Source organism: Eublepharis macularius, chromosome 1 (genome assembly GCF_028583425.1).
Source record: "Eublepharis macularius isolate TG4126 chromosome 1, MPM_Emac_v1.0, whole genome shotgun sequence".
NCBI classification, from domain to species: Eukaryota; Metazoa; Chordata; class Lepidosauria; order Squamata; family Eublepharidae; genus Eublepharis; species Eublepharis macularius.
This window is the reverse complement of record NC_072790.1, coordinates 130,415,777-130,428,403: the sequence shown is the minus strand read 5'-3', so window position 1 is coordinate 130,428,403 and position 12,627 is coordinate 130,415,777. Positions and strand designations below refer to the sequence as shown.

The following is a 12,627-nucleotide window of genomic DNA, read 5'->3' as shown; positions in this document are numbered from 1 at the left end:
TTGCTGTACAAACTATAGGAGTGGGAGACTTCCAATCAAGTTATCCAGACTGAGCAAGCAGAGTTCAGGAAGGGGGTAGGCACTATTGAACACTGCCTGATTCTTTACCAGGTAGCTCAACAGAGTATTAAGGCCCCACCAAGGCAATATTCTTAGCATTTGTGGATCTAACTGCTGTGTTCAACTCTGTAGATTGGAACTGACTGTAGGTGAAACTAGCAGGCACTAATATCAATAAATGCCTATGGTTCCTGATTTGGGAATTACATTCCAATCTATTTGCAGAGGTAGACCCCACAGGTTCTTCAACAGAGGAGATCCCGATTTCTCAGAGGGGTCAAACGAGTGCATTTTGGCCCATTTGCTCTTCAATCTGCATTTAGATGACTGGTTCCAGGTTTGTCAGGCCCTGTATTCTTTCCACTATCCTGGGGTGGGGGGTGGGGGGTGGTCAGAAAGTATTGATTCTCCTATATGCAGATGACATGGTGGTGGTGTCCTTAACTTGTATTGGTTTAAGGAGGATGCTGAACAAACTGGGCAGTTTCTGTAAGGGTGAGGTTTTAAACATCAACTTTGCCAAGACGAAAGTAATGGTCTTGGGGAAGAAACTTACATGGGAGTACCACTGAACAAAGTAGAATTTACATCTTAACAAACTCCAGATACAGAAGGCTCAAGGTGAAGTGGATGAGAACAATTCTACTAAGCATAATTTAGATTTGTATTGGAAAAGTTTTCAGCAACTTGGAGCATAGTTGGCATGATCGAGAGGCAGAATTCCATACTCAGATCTGTAGAGGTACCACTATATGGGACAGAAACCCATATCCAGTAATGTAATACTGCATACAAGGTACCTGAGTAAACAAAAGAACTGCTGTGCTTGCAGTCTGCCGGATCATGGTTAATATATGTAGCATTATATCTATGTGATCCTAATTACAGTGTTAATTATGGATGTGTAAGTTAATGCAGTGATCCTGAGACAGGTTGTTGCACTTAAGTAACACTGAAATCAGTGGATTTTAAGTTAATCACAACAATTTCAATGATACTCCCATCTTAAAATTAGGTCTCTAGGTATGATTAAGCAGTGTATGGTGGACCTCTTTAAAACTGTGTGTAATAAGAATATATTTCTGTTCACAGCATGAAGCAGCTAGGAATGAGCTGAATGACAGACAGAAAGAACTGGATACCTTCACAAGCAAAGGAAAACACTTGCTAGCTGAGCTGAAAAAGATTCCAAATTGTGAGCCCGGGCCATTGAAAACAGATATGGACAATACTGTGGACAAATGGCTAGATGTAAGAAAAAGTATTAAATAGTCATGAAATCTTAAAAGCATAATTGCAGTGTAATGTTGGGCACATTAATTCATTAATTTCTAAGCAAATGAAAGATGGGGGGGGGGAAAGAACGGAAAACTACCCATTGATTGTGAAAGAAAAACTAATGGAAATCAAAACAAAATAATCCCATTTCAGTTCATTTCAGTGTGAAATTCATTTCTACCCATAAGGGAATTCTTGTGCAAGCAGGCCACAATCAGTCATTGAAGTAAACAAGAAGCAAATATGCAATCATTAAAATAATTTAGAATGGCTTGACCATAATACCAGAGGAAGCAGAATATTGTTTCTTTAGAATGTTTCCCTTAAAAAAACATTTGCATTTCACTCTTGAAATTTTTATCCTGCCCTTTGAAGGAGCTTCCATTACTGTACACTGGCCAATGAAAACATCTTTCTGTGCATCTTTGTCACGACTAGAGGTGGGCACGAACAGGAAAAAAATGCACACAATGTTCATTGTTGCCATCCACGAACAGGGAATAATGAACAACCACAAACATGACCCTGTTCACGAACATGTTCATGGTTGGCTGTTTGTGGAAGGAAGGGGGAGACTTGGAAGGGAAGAAAGTTCACTGCACCATTTGCAAACAGCGTGGGGAATCTCCTTCCCTTCAAAGTCTCCCTCCTTCCAGCCAGCTGGAGGGAAGGAGGGGAGACTCTGAAGGGAAGAAGGTCCCCCGTACCGTTTGCAAACAGCATGGGGAACCTCCTTCCCTTCAAAGTCTCCCTCCTTCCAGCTGGCTAGAGGGTGAGGGGGAGACTCTGAAAGGAAGAAGGTTCCCCATGCCATTTGCAAACGGCATGGGGAACCACCTTCCCTTCTAAGTCTCCCTCCTTCCAGCTGCCTAGAGGGAGGGAGGGGAGACTCTGAAAGGAAGAAGGTTCCCCATGCCATTTGCAAATGCCATGGGGAACCTCCTTCCCTTCAAAGTCTCCCTCCTTCCAGTCAGCTGGAGGGAGGGGGGAGACTTTGTCAGGAAACCCCGGACAAGCGGCTGTGTCGGGGGTGAAGTGTCCCTCTCCCTTCTGCTGTGCAGCAGCAGGGAGAAAGGCATTTCACCCCGGCAGGCTGCACTCAGCCGCTTGTCAGGGGTTTCCCTGACAAACAAGTGAGTGTGGGATTTAAATGTCCCTCTTCCTGCGCTGTGCAGCAGCAGGGGGAGGGAAATTTAAACCCTGGCAGGCTGCAATCAGCCCTTGTCAGGGTTTTCCCTGACAAGCAGCTGAGTCGGGGGTGAAGTGCCCCTGGGCTTAGATTGGGGTTTCCAGGGCAACAGGAGTTCAGACAGAGTTAAGCAAGACCATGCCTACTGTTGCCAAGGGAATTGATTGAAAGGCGCCAGACTGTCCGGCTTGACGAATGGCTGATGAACACCATGAACAGGGCTTGGAACAAACACGTTTGTCAGAAACGGGGCCTCATGAACAGCTTGCTCGCAAACAGCTCTTTGGGCTGTTCGTGGCTTTTTTTTGTTGGTATTGCTGTTCGTGCCCACCTCTAGTCATGACACATACATAGTGTGGTTTTAGTTGGTCTTAGAAAATATTGTTTTGCATAAATAGCTTCTTTTTGGCATTGAAAATTATTTCACACACTGACTTGGATCCAGGTGCAGCAGAAGGCTCTGCTGGATATGAATTTCCTCTCTGTTCCCATCTCCTTGCAGTCCCTTTTGACTCCTGGAAAGATAATTCCTGGAGTTGTATGACCTATGTGGATAACATGAGCCAGGGGATTGCAGTGAGGAGGGAGAAGCCCATCCTCCCTCCTTCATTAGCAGAGCTGAGTTTGTGAAGAAGGGAAGTGATTTTGTTTCCTTTCACCTTCTAATTAGAGCCCTAACTTCTATGGCTGTTTGTACATGAGGGTGTCATAACCCCTGGAATCATCTTTCTGGGGGTCAAAATAGAAGGGGGGATATAATGAAAATCTGTGCTCCTTCTGCTGGCATCACTGGATTCAAGCCATTTCTCAGATTTCTTGTAATGTCAGTAATTTGGTTCTAGGAAATGTACTGTAGGTACTGTTTTCTTTCATTGCAACAGGTATCAGAGAAGCTTGATGACAACATAGATAAGCTGACTGTTAGTGTATCACTATGGGAAGACGTGCTGGCAATTGGTGATGATATTGATAGTTGGTGTAGTAATTCTGTCTCACAGCTGAATGACATCATAAACAACTTGACTAGCTGTGAGGGAACTGAGGCCTTCCTGGAAGAATTTCAGGTACCACAACAATATATATACAGTATTATCAGATGACAGATGTTTTTGGAAAGGAGCTTGGCTTATGTGTAAAGCAGCAGTGGCAGCGGCAGCACAAGGCTGCTGCGACGGCCTGGGGCCTCCAGGCCATCGCAGCCTCGTGCCGCTGCCACAGCAGCGGCAGCAGCCCGCAGCACAGCTGACCCACCAGGTAAGGTAAGTGGATGGGGGGTGGAGGGGTTCCGCAGGGCGGTGGGGGGTGGAAGGGTTGCCCCATGGGGGGTGGGGGGTAGTAGGGGAGTTGCCCCCCTCGCTTCAGTATGCTCCGAATATTTACAGAGTATACCGAAGTGAGTAAAGTACCTTAATTCCGAAGCGGCATGCCGAAATTTCCAAAAAAAATTCCCATTTCGGGTAAACCCGAAGCGGGAAACCCGAATCAACCCCCTCCTGCACACCCCTAATCCCAAGTACAAGCTTTACTTTACCAAAGGAATGGATGGCCATGCTGGGTAAATGGAACTTGCAAGCTTTCATGTCTACCCACATGTGAGTGAGAAAGTCACTTAGCCAGCCCAGACCTCTTGTCCAGCCAGGCTTCCCTCTCTGTCTTCTCCTGAAATGTACACATACTCTTTTACTCTGTCTAAATGCTGCTGCTGCCAGCTAGTAATTTATTAGGGTACTTTTCTTCTGAGGACTAACATTAGGAGTCTGTCTACACAAGACATTTTACACGGGGTGCTCAAATGACTTACTTTCTGTGTGGTCTTATATGTACTCTGTCTCCCTAGCAGTGCATGTGTATCAACAGTGGGAGAACAAGTGTAAGATCTTTCACCTAAGTGTCCCTGTGTAAGATCTCTTGTGTAGAGAAACTCAGAAAACCCTATGTCTTGTTGTCACTTAGAGGCTCTGCCTTGGCTCTGTGCCGCTTCACTCATTCTGCAGGGACTAGCAACACTTTCTTGCATACACTAGGGATGAAGGAATCAACCATTGCCCCTCTTCTTAATACTCTTTGATAAGTGTGACTGATTAGGGCTTAATGTCATCACAGAGATCTGACTTGCAATATTCAGTTTACAAAACATTCTATAAGAAAATAAAAAGTGCACACATCATTCAGAAACATGACAGAATGAGAAAAGACAAAGGAACAGGTGATAAAACTGTTATCCTCTGACCCAAATTCTTACATATCTTATTTGATGAAATATTAGGATAGGATTCTTAAATTTGCGAAGAAATACTCCAGTAACTTAGTTCAGTGGTTCGGGATCTTCCCCTATGGTCTCAACAACATATTTTCAACATATGCTTTGCAGCCCAGATGGCCCAGAGTGGCTTGTCTAACAAAGCATGTTCACTGATTCCAAATGTACAGCATTACAGCATGAAAATGGAAAAATTGTGAGTTTAGGGAAGTGCTAGAAAAAACCTCTTATACTATAGGCATATACAATACTTTCAGAATTTTTTGTTTAAATGTAATAATTTCAGTAACAATTAATAAGCTATAATATGTTTAATTGAGGAGTTCAGTTTTCATGAAGTTAATATCCTAACATGTTGGCAGCCCTATGAGAGTTTTTATCCAAATAATATACTTTCTTTTGTTTACTATAACATTTGTTTTCTATCTTCTGCTTTTTTCCCCTTACCTCTCAGATGGCAAAAAATAAAGATACACAGAGCATTGTAGTATAGAGTGCAACAGTTTTCAAACCTTTCTCAAGTATTGGATATACTTGCAATTTTTCTTATAGAAAATGAAAATATTTATACTTTTAATTGAATAAATATGCCCAATAGTACAGTTTTGTATGCTAAGGTATAAATGATGTGTTTTATGCTATTCAATAACTAAAATAAGTTTGTTTGAAAAGAAAATAAGTATTTCATATATTTCTATTTTCCCCCAGATTTGTTTTCCCCTCCCAAAATGGCTTCAAAATTTCCAAAAATGTTACATCTTTATATAATCTCCCCTTTGCTTACCCCTTGTAGGTCATCTTTCTTTTCCTGTCCCAAAAGAAAGGTCTGTCCTTTCCCTTTTGGGCTCCTAGGCCCTTCGGCGTGACCCTAGCCTGGGTGTAAATGAGTCACCTCTTATCCTTCCCTGGCTTGGTCCATTTGCATTTCTGCTTTGTTGTATTTTCTTTCAACATTGTTTTAGCTTTGTATCAGATTTCCACTTGTTTTCAAATTCCTGCAATCTGTACCCTATTGTATTGGTGACTGATTGCCCCAGCTGTTGATTGTATTGAATTACACTGAGTAATCCACCTGGAGTCTCAGTGAGAAAGGCGGCCTGTAAATAATGTAAATAAATAAGGTACTTGATCCCCAGAAGGGGAGTCAGTCCCACTGTCCTTTCTCTGCTCCCTCTCCCAGCCAGAAAAGTCACTTTGTACCCTCTGAGCCTTTACACAGTGTAGACCCAGTTATGAGAAACCTTGATACCCGTTTTGGGGTGTGCAAATTCTGGGCTGTGAGGCATTTCACCAGAATCATTGTTTACTTACATGAGAGAAAGTAAAGGAGTATACTTGGGTGTACTACTAAGATGGAGATTGAAGTGTCCTCTTTTTAGTGACCTCAGACATGGAGAGTCAAGCCAGCTTCTGTCTGCAAGGCATGGTCCCATTTGTACTGTCACATCCTAATTCTTTTTCTTGCTCACACTAGACAGTGATGGAAGATACCTTTCTACACACTTAGGGCCAAACTAGAAGTGACGAATGACACAGGTTAGACACTTGTCAGCTTCCCTCAAGTTTTAATGGGAAATGTAGGCATCCTGGTCTTGCAGCTTGGCTCTCCAACTGCTGTCCAATGGACTTTTCAACTGTCACTTGTCCAACATTCCGCCAAGCTGCCTACATTTCCCATCAAAACTTGAGGGAAGCTGACAAGTGACCAACCTTTATCATTCGTCACTTGTAGCTTTGCCCTTAGACATCATGGTCTGAGACTTTTTTTGCATAACTCTTTGCATCAAGGATAAACTCTGAGGGAAACCTCACAAATTTTGGATGCAACTGTATTTCTGTGGAATAATGTGGATTGGATTCACCCTTTGATACAAAGAGAATGCAGAATTTTATATAGATTCATTTTTGCTTAGCAAACAATTGAACTGTCTCCAAAGAACAGCAAGATTTGAGTCCAGTGACACCTTGGAGAGCAACAAGATTTTCAGGATATATATCAAGGCTCCCTTCTTCAGATACCTGAAACTGTCTCCAAAGAGTTGGCATTAATGTATGCCATCTGCTGCCATCATTGGGACATATCTACTGCTATGCAGTTTTCACTTTAAGATATTTGTTGCATTCCCCCCCCCCCCATTTTACTTTTTCACCTATCATTTCATACCTCATATCATACCTCATCATGCCATGGAAATCTTTGGAAATCTAAGTATTTAAATAACTGCCAAATCAGCACTCACCTCTGACCTGCTGAGAGGGTAAAAAGGGTGTACATTGCACTGAATGGAATTCCATTCGCCTAATAGCTTTAATACCTTTCTTAACCTCTGACATATAGTATAGTTACTGCTGTCACCAAGACTGAAGTCCAGTAGCACCTTAAAGACCAATACATTTTTCAGGATATAAGCTTTTGAGAGTCAAGCTCCCATTGTCAGATATCTGATGTAGGAAGCTCAACTCTTGAAAGCTTATACTCTGGAAATCTTGTTGGTCTTTAAGGTGCTGCTAGCCTCGAATCTTACTGTTCTTCTGCAGATGAACATGGCTTCCCACTTGTAACTTAGATTTATCCAGTATTTTATCCACTCCTTAAAGATTCAAAAATTATTCTTTTATTTCAGTTAAATTAATCTTTGACCAGAAAAGAAAAAATGGGACTAATCTGAGGAAATGAGAAATGTAATGCTTTGTTGTTGTTGTTGTTTCTTAAAATAAGACAATTATGAATTTGTTCATTCTAAATTACTGCTAACCTCATTCACACTTGATATTTATGAAATAAATTTGTCCACATGCTCTTTTACAGGCTCAAATTAAGCACAAAGAGCAGAACTTGGAGCAACTCAGTCCAAAAATATGTGAACTTAAAGAACTAGTAAATACAGTACAACTTCCCACAAATCTTCAGGTAAAGTATTATTTTTAACACTTTGTACTTGAATGATCACAGAATCACAGAGTTGGAAGGGGCCATACAGACTTTCTAGTCCAACCCCCTGCCAAATGCAGGATGAGCCTAAAGCATCCATGACAAATATTCATCCAGACTCTTCTTGAAAACTGCCAGTGAGGGGGAGCTCACCACCTCTCTAGGTAGCTGATTCCACCTTTGAACTACTCTGACCGTGAAAAAGTTTTTCCTCATATCCAGCCGGTACCTTTTGGCATATAATTTAAGCCCGTTGCTTTGAGTCCTGTGCTCTGCTGCCAACTGGAACAGCTCCTTGCCCTCCTCCAAATGACAGTCTTTCAAATATTTAGAGAGCAATCATGTCCCCCCCCCGCCAATCTCCTCTTCTCCAAACTAAACATTCTCAAGACCCTCAGCCTTTCCTCGTAGGGCTCAGTCTCCACACCCTTGATCATTCTCTTCTCTCTCTTCTGCACCCTTTCGATTTTGTCCACATCCTTTTTGAAGTGAAGTCTTCAAAACTGCACACAGTACTCCAGGTGCAGCCTGACCAAGGCAGTATAGAGAGGGACTATGACTTCCTGCAATTTCGATGCAATGGCCCTTTTGATACAAACCAAGACTGAGTTTGCCTTTTTTGCCACTTCGTCACACTGACTGCTCATATTTAGTTTACAGTCCACTCTTACCCCAAAATCTCTTTTGCATACACTACTACCCAGAAGTGTATCCCCCATCCTGTATTTGTGCTTCACATTTGTGTGGCCCAGATGTAATACTGTGCACTTGTCTTTGTTGAATTGCATCCTGTTCATAACCACCCACTTCTCCAGAGTATTCAGGTCTTGTTGAATTTTAACTCTATCGTCTTGGGTGTTTGCCACTCCTCCCAATTTGGTATCATCAGCCAATTTAATGAGTAGCCCGTTTACCCCTTCATCTAGATCATTGATAAAAATATTGAAAAGTGCCAAGCCTAAAACCGAGCCCTGCGGCAGCCCACTGGACACTTCCCTCCAATCTGATGAAACACCATTGACCACCACTCTTTGGATGCGGTGCTCTAACCAGTTCCCTATCCACCGAACTGTCCTATAGTCCAGTCCACAGTCTTCTAGTTTACCCATTAGAATCTCATGGGGAACCTTAGCAAAAACTTTACTGAAATCCAGGTAAATCACGTCAACAGAGTTCCCATTATCCAGTAAGCTTGTCACTCGATCAAAGCAGGAAACCAGGTTGGTCTGACAAGATCTGTTGGGGACAAAACCATTTTGACTTCCCTGGATCACTAAGCGGTCCTTCAGATGCTTACAGATCGATCCCTTTAAAATCTGCTCTAATATCTTCCCAGCAACAGAAGTCAGACTGACTGGCCTGTAGTTTCCCAGGTCATCCTTCTTCCCTTTCTTAAAGATTGGGATAACATTTGCTCTTCTCCAATCTTGCTCCAATCCTCATCCAGGAGGACTTGAAGATCATGGACAGAGGCTCTGCAAGTTCTCTAGAAAGTTCTTTGAGCACTCTTGGGTGTACACCATCGGGCCCAGGGGATTTGTATTCTTCCAGTGCAGCCAGGTGCCTCTGCACCACCTCTCTTTCAATGTCAATTAGCCCCCCAGGCATCCTGTCATGTCTACTACCATCTCTAGATGGGCTCAAGTTCTTCAGGGAGAAAACGGAGGCAAAAAAATCATTAAACCTGTCTGCTTTTTCTCTGTCCTCCATCAGAGTTTCGCCTTCCACTCCCAACAGCGGTCCAATTGCCTCTTTCACCTTATGTTTACTTCTCACATATCTGTAGAAGTTTTTCTTATTGTAGCCAGCCCCCCCCCCCCCCGCTAATCCCAGCTCATACTGAGCTTTGGCTTCTCTGATGGCTGATCTGCAGTACCTAGTAATCCTCATATATTCCTCTTTAGAGGTCTGTCCTTCTCTCCTTTTCCTGAACATTTCCTTTTTCTCCCTTAGCTTATTCTGGAGCCCTCTGTTCATCCACATCGTTTTTTGGAGCCCTTACTATGTTTCTGTCTTGCTGGAATAGTGAGGGCTTGAGCTTGCAAAAGCTCATGTTTGAGAAGAGCCCACCCTTCACTTGATCCTTTCCCTTCCAGCACACTCCCCCATGGAATGACTCTCATCAAGCCTCTGAGTTATTTGAAGTCAGCCCTACGGAAATCTAACCTACGAGTCTGGCTATGAACTTTCTTAGCCCCCCAAAGCAACTGGAATTCAAGGAGAACATGGTCACTTCCCCCTAAGGTCCCTACCACCCCATCTACCAATTCATCCCGGTTGGTTAATATTTAGTATGGCTGAGCCCCTTGTAGCTTCCTCCACTATTTGAAAAAGGAAGTTATTGGCCAGGCAGGTCAGGAAGTTGCATGAGGCTTGTCGCTTTGCTGAGCTGATAAATAATATTCTAGAGAATTTCATAGAAGGAACCAAAATACAATCACCTCATCTCCTTTTAACTTCAATTATGCAATTTGTTTAAGATCAACAATTCAAAATGTTATCAATGTGTTGGATGCAGAAGGAACCTATTGGTATGAAAAGCATGCAGGCAGCCATAAGTCTGTAGGATACTGGATCTAACTGTAAAACTTTTTATTAAAGAATCCTAGTCCAAAATACAGAATGTGATAGCAGTTATGATGTAATGCATATTGAGTTTGAAGGAAACTGGAAGTTCTATACTGTAATCCACTATTGTAAAGCAGGACAATCCGCACTGGCAATTGCACAAAGATGCCACTGAATATCCCTACATTCAGAGAGCAAGTATATCTCTTAATCTTGTTTTTTATTTATTTAGAACCTTTTTGTGCTACTTCTCCAGAACATAGCTGCTTGAGTCAGCTCATAAAACAATATCCAACCATACAATTATCATTAATAATAATTAGTAATAATTAAAATAGTCAAACATCAGATGATGAAAAATAGCCAAACAGCCCAAACCAGTAAAAACACGCCCCCCTACAAATCAACAATAAAATGTCAATAAAAACATAAGCAAAGCCAGAGGCCACATCCTCTTACAAGCCTATATCTCTGCTTAACACAAATATGTTGGCATCAGTTTTAGCCAAACATCTTAATATGGTTTTAGGCCTGGATTTTGAAAGGCATTAGGAGATTGGCAAATAGATGTCATGGCACATTAAGAGATCTGATAAATCTGTTAAAAAAGCAGATTTTATTTTATTTATTGTCTGCCTTTCCCACTGAGATCCAAGGCAGATTACACAGTGCAAGTAAAATACAATACAATCAATAGTTAGGACATTCACCGAGCAAATACAATAATGAGCAACAGCTGGGACATTCCATGAAACATATACAATAGGGTACAGTAGCAGAGAATTTGAAAATAGCATAAAGTTGAGCATAGAGATGAAATCTTTCTGAAATTACTCATAACTAATTTACATGATATGTTAAGCAACATGGAAACTCCCTAGTGACACATACCTGCATCAACATACAGTATCCAATATCATGGCATATAGGCCTTGTCCCTATCAAAGCATCCCTCTAAGCTATTTCTCATGACACAGTCCTATAATCCAGGCAGAAAGCCCTCTGAATAATTCAGTTTTCATAGTTTGTGGAAAGCCAGGAGAATGGGATCTTTCCTGACCTCCTCAGGCATACAATTCCATAAGGTGGGGGCCAACACAGAGAAAGCACATGTGCAAGCAGCTGTTAATTTTGCCCAACTGCAGGGTAGTATCTGCAGAAGGCCCTGTTCAGATGAGCATAGCTGCCGTGGCAGAATATAGGAGGAGAGACAGTTACACAAATATGAGGGCCTAAAGCTCTGAAGGGCTTTGAAAGTGATCATCATGACCTCGAAACTGAGCCTGGTAAATGACAGGAAGCCAATGGAGTGACTGCAAAATCGAGGTGATAAGATTTTATTATACTGTTGCAGAAAAGGCATTTAAGTGAAAATGTATGAAAGAAAATTTAAGATTGTTTGGATTCAGTCCATTTTTTTATTAACTGGATTGATATTCTTTACCGTAAACCACAGACTGCAGTGAAAATAATATCTATCTTCATGGTTTGAAGTGCTGTATGCTGTCCGGTACGACTGCTCATTATCTCCCCTATTATTTAATATAGGAATTAAACTGCCACAGTATGATGGCATACAAGGAATCCCATGCCCAGATGGCACCACAAAGATTCTTCTGTACACAGATGGTGTGTTTAGTATTTATAGTATGTCAGCCTCACACTTCTTTCCTGAGATTAGTAAGACTCTTATAGGAATTTATTTTCTGCTTATAGAATCAACTTAAGAAAAGCATGACTCATGTTTCTAGATATATCAGAAATGCAACAAACAGGTGTTATTTTACTAACAGGCTCAAATGTCTGTGGGACCTGTATTTCTATAAATATAAAGAAAATCTGCAGTGTATATTGCCGAAGATAGAATCCGGTCTCAAAAAATTGGCAAAGTTTAATACATTGTGTCTTGAAAAAATAGCCCTTGTAAAGATAACAATATTACCCAGGATTGTATTTGCATTTCTTGATACCCCTCTCAACTGCCCTCTGAAATTTTCTGATAAAATCCGGGCAGTGATTAATAAATGTATTTGGAATTATAAACATCTGAGGACAGAAAATAAGGTGCATCAACTACCATTTTTTAAAAGAGGAACAGTAATACCAATGTGAGAGGGCAGCAAACAGCATATCCCGATGAGAGCCCCAAGAGGTGGGAGAGCCCAGGGAGGCATGCCTCTGCCTTGACTCGTAAGGAGTCAGCAGCAGTGTCAGAATGCCAAGCACAGGAGGGAGAGTGTTAAAGGGGAAGCCGGTTGCTGGGAGAAAGAAGCGGGAGCAAAACTTACTGAAACTCTCCCCCTCTTGCTAGCACCGACTCCAAAGGAGCCTAGGGACAGC

The 12,627-nt window shown here is 41.9% G+C and overlaps 1 protein-coding gene across 1 annotated transcript in view; it reads left to right on the top strand.

Annotated features, from left to right (window-relative positions):
• The window catches only part of SYNE1 (spectrin repeat containing nuclear envelope protein 1), a 471,821-nt gene that overhangs the window by 117,169 nt on the left and 342,025 nt on the right, over positions 1-12,627 (top strand). The window contains exons 39-41 of the mRNA XM_055002895.1: positions 1,153-1,311; positions 3,409-3,591; positions 7,597-7,698. Coding sequence (XP_054858870.1) covers positions 1,153-1,311; positions 3,409-3,591; positions 7,597-7,698 — 444 coding nt within the window. The remainder of the gene's footprint in view (positions 1-1,152; positions 1,312-3,408; positions 3,592-7,596; positions 7,699-12,627) is intronic.